General features: G+C 58.2%; 2 protein-coding genes across 5 annotated transcripts; one reads left to right on the top strand and one right to left on the bottom strand.

Annotated features, from left to right (window-relative positions):
• Window positions 1–610: 610 nt before the first annotated feature.
• Window positions 611–9552, top strand: PLEKHH3 (pleckstrin homology, MyTH4 and FERM domain containing H3). Of its 4 annotated transcripts, none has more exons than XM_070560418.1 (13): window positions 611–1275; window positions 3234–3289; window positions 3647–3726; window positions 3829–4020; window positions 4107–4264; window positions 4376–4496; window positions 5279–5585; window positions 6424–6631; window positions 6866–7002; window positions 7313–7445; window positions 7652–8110; window positions 8409–8600; window positions 9167–9552. In XM_070560418.1, exons 1-13 carry the CDS (start codon window positions 1114–1116, stop codon window positions 9341–9343), a joined length of 2382 nt encoding a protein of 793 aa, XP_070416519.1. In that variant the 5' UTR covers window positions 611–1113; the 3' UTR covers window positions 9344–9552. The 4 variants fall into 4 exon arrangements, 2 of the variants coding, with proteins under 2 accessions (XP_070416519.1, XP_070416520.1); XM_070560419.1 differs by having other exon boundaries at window positions 617–1275; window positions 6866–6993; XR_011522991.1 differs by having other exon boundaries at window positions 639–1275; window positions 7652–8085.
• An 880-nt stretch (window positions 9553–10432) lies between these two features.
• TUBG2 (tubulin gamma 2) lies at window positions 10433–15144 on the bottom strand. Its single transcript, XM_008519183.2, has 11 exons — window positions 14819–15144; window positions 14442–14554; window positions 14132–14299; window positions 13748–13816; window positions 13319–13398; window positions 12789–12915; window positions 12046–12132; window positions 11782–11931; window positions 11198–11350; window positions 10953–11114; window positions 10433–10827 (listed from the first exon to the last, which is right to left on the bottom strand). Exons 1-11 carry the CDS (start codon window positions 14865–14867, stop codon window positions 10630–10632), a joined length of 1356 nt encoding a protein of 451 aa, XP_008517405.1. The 5' UTR covers window positions 14868–15144; the 3' UTR covers window positions 10433–10629.
• Between the last annotated feature and the right edge of the window lie 1526 nt (window positions 15145–16670).

Genomic DNA, 16670 nt, shown 5'->3' on the forward strand with positions numbered 1-16670 from the left:
AACTGTGCGCTCTAAATTAGATTCTACTTCCTGCCTAGGTCTTCGCTTTCCCAGAGCCTCTGCCTCAGCTTCTTCACCTCAAAAGGGAGGTGACTCAGACCGAGGAATTGGACTCCTTTATCCAGGGGCGGAGGTCCACCCCTAGAGCTGAGCCTGGCGCAGGTAGCTAAGGCTCTTTCCTTTCCCAGGGACCCTAAGACGAGACAGGACTTCAGAGGGCAGCAGTCAGCACCTTCCTCTATGCCCTATGCCCTTCATTTTCCAAAGCTCCCTATCAAGAGGGTTTTTAATCTGTTGGTTGGTGAGTCAAGAGTTAAAACAAGAGCATGAAGGCGGGCTTCCGTGACGTCACTAGCTCTCTGCGACCGACCTCAGAAGCGGGGGCGTGGCTAACATAGCACCGCCCCCTCCCTCCCGATTGCCCTGCCCCTCCCCGCTGTCACTAAGCCAGAGGCACATGATGCAACCCGCCGTGGTTTCAGTAGTTTGATTGGTGGCCGCGCCCGGCGCCAGGTACGGGGATTGGACAGAGGAGGCTGTGACGAAAACTGGACCCTGCCCTGTAAAGAAGGGAGGAGAGAAAGAAGGGGGGGGCCGCCCGGGAGGGGAGGGGGTTGGGGAGGCGGGGTCCCGGCGCTGTGCTCGCGTCCCTAGCGCGCCAGTCCCGGGGCTGCAGGGAGCGCAGCGCGCGCGGCCCGGGCCCCGGCCACCGGACACCCTACCGGACACGACCCTCCCTGGAGCTTGGACAGCTGCCCACCTCGGACACTGAACCGGACACTGCCCCCCACAGGGCTGGACACTACAACGGACACTACTTCCCAGCTCCGGACATTGCTCCCTCCTCACCCCCACCCCCACCCCGGGCCCTGGACGCTTTCCCCCTCCCCCTCCGGGGTCCCAGACCCTGAGCCCCGCCCCCCCCCCCCGCAGGCTCTAGGTAGCGACCCCTTGAACCCCAGCGGCAGACACTGCCCCATTCCTGTCCCCCTCTCCCTTTTCCTCCTCCCGCCTCATCTTTCCCCCGCTCGGGTCGGAGCCCCGCCAGTTTCTCCGACCCCCTGCAGCTCGGCCCCGGCTACCCGCGCCCCCATCCTCCGGCTGCTCGCCCAGATGCCTCTCCCCGGGGGATTGTGGTGGCTCCTCTGCTGCCGTCGAGGCTTTACTCTTCTGCACCGGGACTACGGGGACGGCGAGCTTAGCGGGGACGGGGACGAGGACGAGGACGAGGAGACCTTTGAGCTACGGACCCCGAGTCCAGCGGGCGGCGGGAGGGTAAGTCCCAGGGGCTTGGAGCCTTGTTTCAATCCCTCTCCCTACAACCGGCCGTCATGCCTGATCCTGCTCCAGACTCCAGCCAAACGCCCTGTGCTTGGGGACTGGGGACGTGGGAGAGGTTTTTTTTTGCCTGGGGGCCAGAAGCCCCCTGAAGCTCAAGGAGCAGCCCTACTCGGGATGTGCCTGGGGGCCTCGCTCCGCACGCTGGGCGCTGTCCACCTGCTGGGAGCCCTGAGGCAGGGGAGGCGTCACGCGTGGCCCGACCTGGCCCTGCCTCTCCCTTCCCCGCCGGGCCCGCGTCCCATCCCGTCTCCTTCCGCCTCCGCCAGCGCCGAGGAATGTGGAGAGGCCGGCTGGGCGGCTCGGACGCCTGGGTCCGCTCCGCTCAGCTCCCAGTCCGTGAGCGCTGAGCACTGGGGCCAGATGCGGGAGCTCCCGCCGCAGGGACCTGGGCGAGGGGGAGAAGGTATCCTCAGATTGGGGTCCGTGACGGGGACCCCACGGAGAGGGAGCTGGGGGCCACAACTCTTCGAGGACCCCTCCTCATTACCCTGCCACTCTGGAGAGAACTCTCGGCCCTCCCTGGTGAGGCTCCTGGGGAATCCCTGAGGGGATGGTGAGAGACACGCGGCTCCCCGGTTTTGTCGACTCTCCCCGTGGGGAAACTGAGGTTCGATTGGTGTGGGAGACCTCCATCCCCTGACGTATCCTCTCCGATGCCCCTGCCCACCGGCGACCAGACTCGATTGTGCTGTGGCCTGGGTCAGGCTCCCATCCCCCGCTCAGGGGTCTCCAGCAGGCCCAGTGGCTCAGTGCCCGGGTGGGGCGGGCTGCGCCGCCGGGGCCGGCGCCAGCACCTGGCGGAGGCGGAGGGCGGATAAATATAGAGGAGGGGAGGGAGGGAAGCAGGGGACTGCGATTAGGGGTTGGTCTAAGAGAGTGGTCAGCACCTGCCCCCGTGGTGGTGTGACTTAGAGCCCCTCTCAGATCCTCTGGAAAATAGGTGGATCTGCACCCCAGGAGGGCACAGGACCCAGGCGTCCCCAAGCTTCCAGCCTGGGCAGAGTCGGCTCTGTGAACCACACCAATGCCTCCCTCAGGCTCCACCTCCACCCCCCCTCCCGAGAGCTTGGGGACAGGTGTCCCTGGCCCCCTCCCCCACCTCCCCTTCTTGGCTTTAGCAGTCCGGGCGCAATGGGACAGTGGCACGATTCCCGTCTGACCTGACTCCTGGAGGAGTTTGCAGCCTCTGTCAGACCCCAGTCTACAGTTGAAGTTCCAGGACATGGGGGTGGGTGGGGGAAGGGCAAAGTCCTGAACTGCACCTCCCCTGCTGAGTGTGTGCCATTCCTCAGCCTGGTCAGTCCTTCCTGAGCCCCAGCAAAGGGGCAGGGTCTCTGCTTACCATTGAGTCTCAGGGGTGTCTGTGGGAGGGCATCAGAAGTTCTTGGAGAAAGCCCTGTACTGAAAGGGTCCCTTTTCCCTTCATTCAAGTCTGTGCCCATCAGTCAAGGAAGGGAAAACGAGGAGGGGGGTGACTTCGAGCCTGCCAGGAGAGTCTTTATCCACCTCTCCCTTTTCAAAGATGGGGGAAGCTAATGCCCAAAGCCTCGAAGGTACTTGCCAAGGTTCCACAGCGAGTTAGTGGTCCATCTGGTGTTAGAACTCAGGTCTCCTGACTCTCTGCCCAGTGCTCTTTCTACCCTCCCCACCTCTGATTGCATCTTCAAAGAGTAACTGAGACGACGAGAGAGCTTTGGCTTCTTAACTAGGGCTGTTCTGTAGAGACTGGCCAAAGGGGCAAGCCCAGCAGCTTCAGCTCCCTGGCTCCGTCACAGTCACGACCCCACTCCTTAATTCCTCAATCCCCTGAGCAGCGCTGTCCTAGGGGGAGAAGCCACGGGCATTCCCGGAGGAGGGCTCTGATCCGAGGACTGCCCTGCCTGTTTCCCCAGAGCCCCCTGGACGTGACGCTGACGCAGCCTGTGAGGAGCGGGCCGGTCTCAGACAGGTGAGCCCCTGCGTCCCATCTTCCGGAGACCCTAGCCCGTTCCCGGGACCCCCATCCTTGCCGTCTTCCCTCCCGCTGTTGCGAAATAAGGGAGAGGCCCTTACACCGCCGGACGCTGTGGTTTGGCCGGGGTCCCGGGGGGGGGCGGTCCGGCTGGGGGCGCGGGGAGGAAGGGGGGGTAGGGGCTATTTCTGGTGCGAGGTCAGAACGGCCCAGCGGTTCCCACAGCCTGGGGGAGGGGTGCCCAGCCCGGGAGCAGGCACCCCTCGCGATCTAGGGAGCCCCTACTGAGGAGCCCCCTGGAGGCGGGGTGAAGGACCGGCAGCCTCGCCCAACTCTCCCTCCCCTCCGGCCCAGGCTGCAGAGCTGGGAGGAGACGCGGAGCCTCATCCCGGAGAAAGGGCCCCCAGAGGACGACCCGGACGTCGTCGTGAAAGGTGGGGACCTATCTCACGCACTCTGGAGGCCCCCAATCCCAACTCTCCAGGGGATATTGTCGTCTCCTGCTGATCCCCTTTCCCTCCCTGTCCTCTCCCCAGGTTGGCTGTACCGCGAGCCCCGCGGAGGAGGGGCGCGGCCCTGGTTGCCTCCGCGCCGCGCCTGGTTCGTGCTCACCCGGGACTCCCTGGACCAGTTCAGCAGCAGCGGGAAGGGCGCGCGGCGCCTCGGGAGCCTCGTGCTCACCAGCCTGTGCTCCGTGACCGGCCCAGAGCGCAGGCCCAAGGAAACCGGTGAGACCTCGCGGGGACTCTCCTACCTTCCAGGCCGGCAGCCCCAGCCGGCCCTGATTGCCCTCCGCCTCTTTTCTTTCCCCCAGGGCTGTGGTCAGTGACCGTGTCTGGCCGGAAGCACAGCGTTCGGCTCTGCTCCCCGCTCCAGGCCGAAGCAGAGCGCTGGGCGGTGGCGCTGCGCGAAGTGATCGCCTCCAAAGCGCCGCTGGAGACTCCCACCCAGCTGCTGCTCAGGGACATTCAGGTGCGAGAGAGGGGACTCCATTGAGAAAGAAGAGAGTGGTGGACCCAGAAGCTTTCTGGGCTCACAGAGAGTCCCTTTCTCCTTCACTGTGACCCTTTCCCTGGCCTCTAGGAGAGTTGTGGGGACCCGGAGGCCGTGGCCCTTATTTACCGGCGGAACCCGATTCTGAGGCACACCAGCGGGGCTTTGTACGCCCCACTACTGCCCCTGCCCTATGGAGTCAGCGCGCCAGGTGAGTGGCGCCATGGCCCAGGTCCCTCGGATGGGGAAGCTGAATGCCTCACCTCACAGGGACCTAGGAGTCCTCAGGGGACCTACCCAGCCCTCACCTTTCAAAGGATGAAGGTGAGCTGGAAGCTGTCCAGACTGACGTTCCGCATGGCAGGGATGGAAGCCAGCACGGAAAAAAAGGCTCCCTTTGGCCACCTTCTCTATGGGTCTCATTCTGCCTATTGATGCTCCTTCATGGGTTTTTACATTCTCCTCCATTTTTTCATTACTCTTAAGACCAGGTCATACTACCTTTACAAGTGGTAGAAAAACCACCACTTTGGGAGAATGAGCTGGCCTCATCCAGCTATACTTCTCCCCAAAAGGGCATAGTGACTGGCCCAGATCCTAAAGCTAGAGGATTAAGGGGAGCCTGGAGAAGAACCCTTCTTTTCTGACTCCCAATCCAGCCCGTTTTCTAGCCCATGGTGATGACTCTCAGTCCCCAATTACAGAATCTGGGGTTTCAACCTGTGTCCTTTAGTCTATCCCTCTAGGTTACTTATTCAAAGTGCAGCCTTAACAGAGGAGGGGTGATTCCTGGGAGGCAGGGGTTGAGAGTTTGGCTCTCTCTGTGGGGACCATTGCTTTCCCTTCATTCTTCCTGTCGTTCGAACTCTCCCCTTCTTACCACCCCCTGTCCCCTTATACTCCCTCTGACCTTCCCCTGGTTCATGCCTTCCTCCCAGGGCCCAGCTCCGTGTCCCCTCTCCAAACCGTCCCTCCACCCCCACCCTTCCGCAGGTCCAGGCTACGCACCCTTGCGTGAGGAGGCGGTGCGGCTGTTCCTGGCGCTGCAGGCGCTGGAGGGGGCGCGGCGCCCCGGGCCCCTGATGCAGGGTGTGCTCCAGACCTGCCGGGACCTGCCCGCACTCCGCGACGAACTCTTCCTGCAGCTGGCTAAGCAGACCTCGGGCCCTGCGGGCCCCCCTGGACCCCCAGCTACCCAAGACCCCGCGGCCCTGCGGTACTGGCAGCTCCTCACTTGCATGAGCTGCACCTTCCGGCCTGGGGGAGCTGTACGGGGGCACCTCCTGGGTCATTTGGAGAGGTGAGAGGGCAGGGGTGGGGTAAGGCCAAGGCAAGGGAGCCACAAGGCTGGGAGAGAACGACAGGCCTTTCCAAGGCGTTTGGCAGATGGAGAACTTAGAACCAAAGAAGGGAAGGGACTTGCTCAAGGTCAGGGCTGCTGCTAATATGTACAGCGCCTTTGTGGGAATTACAAGATCGTATCCCTCTTGTGGACGGAGGAATTACAAAAAGGCGCCCCCTTTGTGCAAAGGAATTATTAAAACGCTGCTTTTCCTCGGGACTGAGGTAGTCCAGCGCCAGGGCTTTTAGGTTGGAAATCGGAATGCGCCTGGATTTTGGATTTCAGCCTGAAGAAGGATCGTGAAGACTGGGAAATGGAAGGGGGCAGCTAGGAGAGAGCTGCCAGGGGGCTTAGAAAGTAATTCAGGGCCGGCCGGTGGCCCAGCGGTGAAGTGCGCACGTTGCGCTTTGGCGGCCTGGGGTTCGCCGGTTCGGATCCCGGGTGCGGACATAGCACCGCTTGGCACGCCATGCTGTGGTAGGCGTCCCACGTATAAAGTGGAGGAAGATGGGCACGGATGTGAGCTCAGGGCCAGTCTTCCTCAGCAAAAAGAGGAGGATTGGTAGTAGTTAGCTCAGGGCTAACCTTCCTCAAAAAAAAAAAAAAAAAGTACTTCAGCTCCATACAGAGAACCAGGGGTAGATTCATAGGACCCAGTCACTGCCTTCAAGAAACTTAAAGTTGGAGAGGACGGAATTGATGAAATGAAATAAACTATAAAATAAGAAGGCAGGAGGGACAGGGAGCAGGAAAGCGCTCGCTCCGAGCACTGATCCTCGGGTTCTCCCTAACCCAGGACGGAGCAGGCGCTCCCGGACTCGGAACTGGCAGAATTCGCGCGCTTCATCCGGAAAGCGCTGGGCCGGACGCGCGGCCGGGAGCTGGTGCCGTCGCTGGCGGAGATTTCCGCGCTGAGCCGACGGCAGGAGCTGTTGTGCACCGTGCACTGTCCAGGGGCTGGTGCCTGCCCTGTGGCCATAGATTCCCACACCACGGCAGGGGAGGTAAGGCCACAGAAAGACCCCCGAGACCTCAACCCTTCCTCCCAGCTTGCCATGCCCGGCTCTCCTGGTGCCTGGGCCCTAGGTTTGCCAGAGTCTGAGATTCATCATTTGGGTAATGGGTGTCTGTGGCGGGACTAAGTCCTGAAAGACCCTTCCAGTTGGATCAGCCCCTCCAGAAGTATTAGCAAGACCCCTGCGCAGTCTGACTTCCCCCTCACGCTCTCTTCCCTCCAGGTTGCTCGGGAGCTGGTGGGGCGGCTGGGCTTGACCCGGAGCCGTAACGCGTTCGCACTGTACGAGCAGCGGGGGGCCCAGGAGCGAGCCCTGGCTGGGGGGACTCTCGTGGCCGACGTGCTCACCAGGTTTGAGAAGTAAATGTCCAGCCCCAGCCCTGCTCTCCGTTAGCCCATCTGCCTCTCAGTTTCGGTCAATCCCTAAGCAAACGTTTATTGAGCGCTTGCCACTACCCTGCCCAGTGATGTTTGTTGCTGGTTCACAGATGGACCCCTGCGAGCTGGCGGGTTGCGGTCTGGCTTCCGGACTCACCTCCGCCGTCCACTCCGACGGGGCCCCGCCCCAAATATGTGGCCCCGCCCCCAGTTTTGTCCTGCCGGATCCCCAGCGGCCGGTGCCTCGGGGGCCCTGCTTCTGCGTCACGTCGCGCCGTTTTCTCTTCTGTAGTCTGGCCGCTGAGGAAGCCGGGCTGGAGGACTCGCCAGACTCGGGTTGGAGACTGTGTCTGCGTCTTCACGGACCTCTGCACCCTGAGGGGCTGTCCCCAGACGGTCACGAACTGCCTTTCCTCTTTGAGCAGGTAAGGATCTCCAGTATGCGTGTCTCTCAAAAAGACCCCCGAGCCTGAACCCCTCCTTTTCTAGGCCATCTCATTTAATCTTTCTGGCAATCCTGCGGGAGGCTCTACTCAAACCCAGGCCGCAGATCGCACACCCCAAGGTGCTTTCGCGATGGTCCAGCGGTCCAGCCGCCGTGCCCGCGCTGACGCCGCTGCTCCACCCGCAGGCTCACGCTCTGCTGTTGCGCGGCCGGCCGCCCCCGCCCGACGACACGCTGCGCGCCCTGGCGGCGCTCCGCCTGCAGAGCCTGCACCGGGACTTCTCCCCGCGGGCGCCCCTGCCGCGCCTGGACCGCTTGCTGCCGCCCTCGGCTCCGCCGCGTGAAGACTCTCCCCGTCCGGTCCCCAGGCCTGCCCCCTCCGCCGCCCTGCTGGCCGGGGCAATCTGGAGCCCGGGCCTGGCCAAGAGGCAGGCCGAGCGGGCCCGGCGCGGTGGGGCCGGCCGCACGGCGGGAAGCCCTGCCCGCGAGGGAGGAGGTGGCGCCGGCACGGCGGCTGCTGTGCTGGGCGGCTGGAAGCGACTACGGGGCATGGGCCGAGCTGAGGCCATGGCTGCCTACCTGGCTCTGGCGGCGCAGTGTCCAGGGTTCGGCGCTGCTCGGTATGACGTTCTGGAGCTGAGCACGGTGAGGGGGAGAAGGGAGAGGGGACTCTGGTGGCCCAAGCCCCACACCTTTGCCACAGAGCCACAGGCCCCCAGTGAGGGTCACTTCACTGCGTACACCCAGCACCGCTGCCCATCTCAAACCCCAAAAGTCACTGGCCCTTGGGCCCTCCCTCTCTGGAGCCTTAGCCCCCTGCACACATGCACTGTGGATCACAGCGGGGACCCGGAAACTCCCCGCTCACAGCCATCTCCCCCAGACCAAAAACAGTGCTGCAGGGTCCCCTCCCTCCACCCTGACTCTGCCTATCTGTGGGCAGGAGCCTGGTGGGGGCGCTCCACAGAAGCTATGCCTGGGCCTGGGTGCCAAGGCCATGTCCTTCTCGCGACCGGGTGAGACAGAGCCCATCCACAGTGTCAGCTATGGCCATGTGGCCGCCTGCCAGCTAATGGGACCCCACACCCTGGCATTGAGGATGGGAGAGAGCCAGCTCCTCCTGCAGAGTCCCCAGGTGAGTAGGAAGGGGCTGTAGAAGGAGGAAAGGAAAGGATGTTAAGAAACATTTATTACACACTGAGCATGGGCCAGGTATAGCTCTAGGCCCTGGGCATCCAGCAGTGATCAAACACAAGCTCAGGGAGTTCACATTAGAGCAGGAGAGTCAGACACTACACAAGGAATCAGACTATTTAAGGTAGGGATAAATGCTACACAGGAAAAGGTAGTGTGATAGGAAGTGACTGGAGGGAGCCATAGCATTAGGTAGGATGGTCAGGAAAGGATACTCAGAGAAGGTGACATTTAAGCTAGCCATAGGAAGATCTGCAGGAACAGCATTCCAAGTAGAGGGAATTGCAAGTACAAAGGCCCTGAGATAAGAATAAATTTAGCATATTAGCAGAGCAGAAAGAAGCAAGTGTGACTGGCATCTAGTGAGGGAGGGAGAGAGTGATGATGAGGAAGGAAAGGTTGCAGGGGATAGCTCATGGAAGGCCTTGGTAGGGGCCTCGGTAGAGGATGAGACAAAGAAGAGAACCCAGTGGCCCCTGTGGCACTCTGACCTCTGCCCTCTCTTAGGTGGAAGAGATCATGCAGCTGGTGAATGCCTACTTGGCCAACCCCTCCCCGGAGAGGCCCTGCAGCAGCCCTTCTCCTCCAGGCCAAGACCTGCCAGGCACCTCCCCTCGCAGCCAGCACCCGGGCCTGGACGAGCCCCAGGGACAGTCTGGCTGTTTAGGGCAGCTGCAGGACTGAGCCTGCCAAGAGGTCACGACCTCCCTCCTGCCTCCAGCCTGGACTTGGACTGCTCTGAAATTTGAGGGAACCATGGACCCTTGTGGCCCTGCAGGGACAGGGCACACCCCATACCCAAGGGCTGCAATGGGTGCAGACAATTTTCTAGTTTTTTTCTTAATTTATTTGTAGAAGAGAAGCAAAAGAAAAAAAATCCTTATTTACACAAACTCTTCCTGTGGGAGTGTTGTCAGTGTGACAAGTTGGAGTCCTATAGCTCAGAGCTCCACCCCTGGGGACACCCACACTCTGGGCTTTGACCAGCACTGAGGGGAGTGGACACCACAGGGCTCCACCCTCCTTGACCTTCTGGATTTAACCTCTTCCTGGCCAGTATGCTGCCACAGGGTGGTGGGTGGGGCAGGCAAGAGGGTGGTTTTGGAAGCTGGCAATTACTCACCCTCTCTTCTCCCTTGAGTGGCAAAGGGGTGGCCTCCTGGCGTCCCTGAGGCCGGAGGACAGTGAGTCATCAGGACTGGCACTACCCAGTTCCTATCCTGGTGTCCAGCTTCCAGGCCCTGGTTGGGTCCATCTTTGATGTGCCTACTGCTTTGGGCCTAGAATGGAGAGAAGCTTGGGGCAGGATCAGACCCAAGAACTTCTCTGGCACAGATGAACACTTTATCAGGATGGGCTCAGCCCTTCTCCTGAGTTCTGTTCCTGTTTCATCGGGTTGGGTTGAATTGGGTTGGGTCCCTGAGGATCTGATGGACTTGGGCACTGGGAATCCAGAGTCCCGGCCTTCCTGACCTGCTCAGAATGCTGCAGGCCCTCTTTTAGTAGCCCCCACAGCTTCTGCCCTGAGTGGAGGAGGCTGGGGCAAACTGATCTGCCCTGGGGCAGGAGCTTAGGCACTGAGGAGACAACAGACCTCCGTAACCCTCTGTGATCTTGAGATAGAGCTACTCCAGTAAAATAGCCTGGTTCTAGGTGAGGGATGCCAGTGGAAACAGACCAGGTAAAGGCCACTCTACCAACACGTGCCTGGGAAATGGGAGGGAACATGGAGATCCCTTCGTCATCCGCCATATTCACAAACCAAGCCCTGACTATATTCACAACCAAGCTTTATTACTTTATTAGATTCAACAAGCATATCAAGGGTCAGGGTATGGAAGGGAGGAAGTAGGGCCAGCTCCTGAGCTGGAGATGAGCCTAGAAAGGTTGTTGGTGAGGGAATTGGGGTCAGAGGAACCAGGCATGATGGGGGCTGTGCTGACATTCCAGGGGGAGTAGTGGGGAGGAAGTCACTGCTCCTGGGTGCCCCAGGAGATGTAGTCCGGCCGGGTAGCTGCATGGTACTCATCTATGAGCTCCTGCACAACCTCCCTGGACCTGTCCAGCTCGTCAAAGTTCTCCTTAAAGATGTCCTCCTTACGGAACTGCTCCAGGAAGGCTTCCCGCTTCCGCAGCTTATCATACTGCTGGCAGGAACTTTCAAAGAGCTGAAAGAGATAAAATCTCCAGGATGGGAGCCAGTGCAGGACAGGGAGTTGGAACAGACACGCAGAGAATGAGAAGGTGGCTGGTAGAACAGAGTGGCCAAATAAGACCAGGAGACTAGCCTCACCGAGGAGATGCTGGTGTGGTTGGCCATCATGAGCCCACTGACTCGATGGGCCGAGGGCAGGTAGGGAGACTTCCTTGACAGGGCCACCTGGATGCTGGCTGGGCCCCAGGGGATGAAGTTGGCCAACTTCCGTTCCCGGATCCTCTGCAGGCTCTTGTGGACCTGGGGAGGGCACAGGCACGATGACAGTAGCCTCCCCTCTGCCCCTGTGGGTTCTGGGGGTGGAATGAAGGGGCCTCCCCTACCTGGGTGGGGTCCACCTCCCCCTGGATGATGTTGAGGATGGCGATGTAGCAGTGGTTGGTCTGGCGATCTCGGCCTGTGGACACCATCACGTTCTTGGGCTGCAGCAGCCGCCTCATGACATCCAGGACCGTGGTCTTCCTCACGCTGGCCACCTGAGGGGAGAGTGGGCCACAGGGGCAAGGCCAGCACTCAGGGCACAGTCCAGAGAGAAGCAGACAACACAAGTTCCCCACCAGACTCAGGGTAGTATGGTCTCTTTGGGGAGTGTCCTTCGATTCAGGTCTATACTGAGCCTCTGCTGTGGGATCAGGAATCTTAGCCCTCCTCAGCTCAGCAAGCTCATGGCCCTGTGCAGGAGCAGAAGCAGACCCCGTACAGCCCACGCCCTGCAGGGAGCCAAAGGCCAAGGGAAGGGGAGAGCAAGTCAGCAAGGAAGTCTTACAGCCTTGGCCAGTCCCTGAGTGCAGAGCCTCTGGGGGCTGCAAAAGGCGGTTCCTGGGGCCACAGGGAGAAGAGAAAGGCCAGCTGAGGGCCTGCTGGGCCCAGGGCCAGCCTGGCCTGACACACTGAGGGCTGCTCTTACTGACTGGTCCGTGGTGAGGGGGGTGTAGCCGGTCATGAGGAAGTGGAGCCGCGGTGTGGGAATGAGCGAGGCAATGAGGCCGATGAGGTCGTTGTTCATGTAGCCGGGGTAGCGCAGGGTGGTGGTGCTGGCTGACATGATGGTGGACACCTGGGGACAGGGGTGCCATGTCATGCGCCTTGGCCTGGGGGGGCCTCCCTTCCCCAGATGGCACCCCAGCAAGGAGGGGTTCTATTCCAAAGGAGTCCGGGAGTGGGGGCTCACCAGCTGGTTGATCTGGGAGAAGGAGGGGTTCTGGATGTGCAGGCGGTCTGTGGCGATCCGGTTCAGGGCTGTGTTGTCCAGCACCACCTGGGGGGACAGAAGAGGGTCACAGCACCTTTTTGAGGAGAAAAGGGGCAGAGAAATAAGTTATTAGCTTAGCTCCCCTCTTAACTCCAAATCCAAGAAGTAGGTTTGTTAATTTAAAAGGAAAAGTACTGTCTGGGGCAGCAGGAGACACTTTCTACCATCCAGTACAGTAAACAAATATTTGAGTGTCTCCATGTGCCACACACTGTGCTTGGCTCTGGAGACACCATGGAGAGTAAAACAGGCATGGTCTTCCCCCTCACCAGGGCTACAGTCTAGGAGAGGGAGACTGACATTAACTAGAAAAGGATAGTTACAGCCTGAAATATGCACAAAGGAATTTGACCTTGATTGGGCGGAAGGGAAAGTTTTGCTAAGAAAATGACTCTTGGGCTGAGAATTTAAGCATGAGTAGGCATTAAATAGGCAGAGTGGGAGCACTTAGGGAGGTGGGGTATTCACTTTGTTGAGAGTCTGGCTGCCTAAAGAGACTGTAAGCAACTTGGGGTCAGGTCCTTATTTCATAACTTGGGCCTTCAGGTATGGCTTTGTTGGTCCTGTGTTCTCTGGGGAGGGGCTTGGGAATGGCAGGATGTATGTGTCTCATCGGTTTGGGGAGGCAGACCAAAGCCCCCACTCCCTCCTCCTACGCTCACCACACAGTCTGCATTCTGGGTCAGCCTCTTGAGTGTGAGCAGTGAATTGTAGGGCTGGACCACCACATCGCTCATCTCATCCTGATTAGGAAACACTGAGTACGTCTGCACCAGTTTCTTGGGGTACCTGGGGGTGAGGAAGAGGGAAAAGGGAAGGTGGCAAAGTGAATTGGAAGGCCCCTCATCACTGCCCATCTCTGCCTTCTCCAGGGTCAACAGGAGTCATTCCTTCCCAAGTGCCACCAAGCTCTTATGAAAAAGAGGTGAGGGCAGAACTGAGTCTTCAGGGCCCAGGAGCCAAAAAGGATAAGCCTAAAGAAGCAAACCCTATAGGTCCCCTCCTCTCCCTAGGCAAATCCTCCTCCCAGAGTTATTGCTTCCAAGATGTTCCCTGGGTAGCTAGGCTCTGTTCCTATCTATGACTCAAAAGGGTAGTGGCAGCCCTTCCAGTCCAAGATAAAAAGTGACAAGAAAGAAAGACATTACCTAGGGAACTAGGGCTAATGCCTTTTCGCCAAACACAGGCTTACCTGTCATTCAGTCGCTCCAAGAGATAGGAGCCCAGGCCAGAACCTGTCCCCCCAGCAATGGAATGACACAGCACGAAGCCCTGCATGGGGAAGATGGAGAGGCAGTCTCCAGGGATCTGGGGGAGAGGCTTCAGGCTTGTCTCATCCCCCACTCCCAACACACTCGTGTCTCAAGACTTCCTGTGTCTCCATCCAGGCTGAGGCTCCTTGGGAAGGAAGGCTCATGCCGAAGGAGCTGATGCCATCCAGATTAGGATCTCCCTGATGACAAGAACTGTTCCTTATTTACCCCAACATCTCACATTTGATGCTCAATAAATGAGTTTTGAATTGAATGCCCCCATCACACGACCTGTTCACGCTACCTCCCGACCTTTCCCCAGCACTTTTCAGCCGCCTTTTTTTTTTCTTCAGTGGGCAGAACCTCACCTCTAGGCTGTCACTGCCATCTGCTTCTCGGTCTATGATGTCGAAAATGTCTTCATGGATTTTCTCACCCTGTATAGAGACATGGGAAGGGAGGGTCAGGATGAAGGTTCTGCAGAGCATCTCTTTTCAGCACCAAGAAGTCTATCCTGGGGCACTGCTGCTGCTCTCAAACAGAGCCTCAGCAGTGGCCCTCAACCCAGAGATGCTACTTTCTAAATGATTTGCACACACTGCATAAACCTCTCCCTGACTGTCCCTCTTGTTAGGGTATCCCTTTGTCTCTTATTTATTGTCAGTCTGATCTGGTCATATCCCCAGGCTGCTTGAGCCTGCCTTGTCCAGGGGAGGGAACATCAAGGGTCTCTGAGACAGCCACCTGGATACCTGGGAGAATCCGCTGGCCCAGTTGTTGCCAGCCCCTCCTCCATGCTCCGACAGGTAGATGTTCTCTGGGTTGTAGAGCTTGGCATAGGGGGAGTTGAGGATGGAGTGGATCACCCGGGGCTCCAGGTCCAGCAGCACCGCCCTGGGGATGTAGTGCTCATCGTCTGCCTGTCAAGGGGAGTCCAGGAGGGGGCCAAATCAGCTAAGGCCAAGGCCTCCGTCCTCCCAACTCTGGCTCCTGCCTGCCCTCCCTCCTCAAGCCAGCCGCTGCCCTTCCCTTTAGGACCCCTGGCCAAGTCGCTGGGGGCACCTGGTAGAAAAAGACGTCCTTGCGGTCAGTGCCCTCGGTGGCAAACTCCTCCACGATGCCCTCGGGGCTGATACCATGCTCGGCGCACAGTTGTTTCCAGAACTCGAACCCAACTAGGGGATGGGGAAAGATGCCTGAGTCAAGTTAGGCTCAGAGGCTGCCACACTCAGAGGGTGCACCCAACACGCCTGGTCTGGGAGCCGTCACAGCCCAGGGCTGGAGGCGCGGCTCTTGGTCTGGGGCTTGTTCCTTCATCATGCGCAGTACGGGAAGGGGTTCATTGGAAGGAAAAGGGGGACTGGAGGATGCCAAGCACTTGGGTGGGACCCGAAGGGGTAGAACCGGAGACAGGAGGGGCCCGGCGCTCGCTTGCTCACTCTGGTTGCCGCACTGGCCCAGCTGCAGGGTGATGATCTCCCGGGGCATCGCTCTCCAGACGTGGGCGCGCCAGCCTGGCCTGGCGGGAGTCACGGCAGAGACGAATGCCCGGCAGCCGGGTGCCCAGGACGCGAGGAACGCGCGTTCTCCTCGTCTTTTGACGCGGGTGCTCGGTCTGCGCGTGTGCAGTGCGGGCCTCCCCACGGCCAGCGGGCCAGGGAGTCCAACCTGGGCATCATTTCCCTAACAGCAGTCGCAGCTGGAATTCAGCGCAGGCGCAGAGTGAGGCCACGCCCCCTCCTGCCCCCCCACCCCCCCCCCCCCCGCCCCGGCCCCAGCTCCGCGCCTGCTCAGTAAGACGCCGGAGCTGCAGGGTGGCGACGGGCTGTGGGGGAGGGGAGGGGAGGGGAGAGGAGGGGCGTCCCAGGTGTATGGGGTCAGCGGCGCTATACAGATAGGTGAGCTACTCTACTGCCTCTGCTCAAGCCAATTTTCTTCTTTTAAATTTCTCTTTTTAAATTAAATATACCTAACATAAAATTTACCATTTTAACCATTTTTAAGTGTACAGTTCTGTGGCATTAGGTACACACGTTGTTCTGCAACTGTCACCACCATTCATCTCCACAACTTTGTTATCTTCCCAAACTGAAACTCTGTACCTATTAGACAGTAATATCGCTCCCCCCTCCCCATGCCCATCACCATTCTACTTTGTCTCCATGAATTTGACTACCCTAGGTACTGCATATAAGTGGAATCATACAGTATGTGTCCTTTTGTGTCTGGCTTATTTAGCATAATGTCCTCAAGGTTACTCCATGTTGTAGCATATGTCTAAATTTCATTCCTTTTTAAGACTGTATAATATTCCATTGTATGTATATACCACCTTTTGTGTTTATCCATTTATCTGTCAATGGACAATGAGGTTGCTTCCAACAATTGGCTACTGTGAATAATGTTGCTATGAACATCAGTGTACGAATATCTGTTTGAGTCCCTGCTTTAAATTCTTCTGGGTATATACCCAGAAGTAGAATTGCTGGATCATGTGGTAATTCTATGTTTAACTTCTTGAGGAATTGCCATATCATTTTCCACAGCAGCCGCACCGTTTTGTGTTCCCACCAGCAATGCACAAGGGTTCCAATTTCTCCATATGCATGTCAACACTTGTTACTTTCTGTTATTGGGGTTTTTTAAAAATAATAGCCATCTTGATGAGTGTGAAGTAGTATCTCATTGTGGTTTCTATTTTATTTTAAATTATAAAAAGTTTTAAGCATACAAGCATGATTTTGTATTTTTACTATATATTTTTTGTTTTGAAATTTTATATAACTGGTATCAGCGTGTAATATCCTTTTGCAACCTGCTTTTTTCACCCTACATTAGATTTTTGTGATTTAGCCATGTTGACGCGTGTAGGTTTATCCTGTTCCTTTTAACTGCTTTATGGTATTTCAATATATGAATAAATGAATATAACCAGTCTATTCTATTTCTATGCAGGGACAATTAGATTGTTTCCACTTACTCCCTGTTACATCAAACAAGTAATGGGGCTGGCCTGGTTAAGTTCGCACGTTCCGCTTCTCGGCAGCCCGTGGTTCGCCAGTTTGGATCCCGGGTGCGGACATGGCACCGCTTGGCAAAAGCCATGCTGTGGCAGGCGTCCCACGTATAAAGTGGAGGAAGGTGGGCACGGATGTTAGCTCAGGGCCAATTTTCCTCAGCAAAAAGAGGAGGATTGGCAGTAGTTAGCTCAGGGCTAATCTTCCCCAAAAAACCAAAACAAAACAAAACAAAAACAAGTAAAAGACTTGTCTGCTTGTGAACATGAAGGAA

Source organism: Equus przewalskii, chromosome 10 (assembly GCF_037783145.1).
Source record: "Equus przewalskii isolate Varuska chromosome 10, EquPr2, whole genome shotgun sequence".
NCBI lineage: Eukaryota > Metazoa > Chordata > Mammalia > Perissodactyla > Equidae > Equus > Equus przewalskii.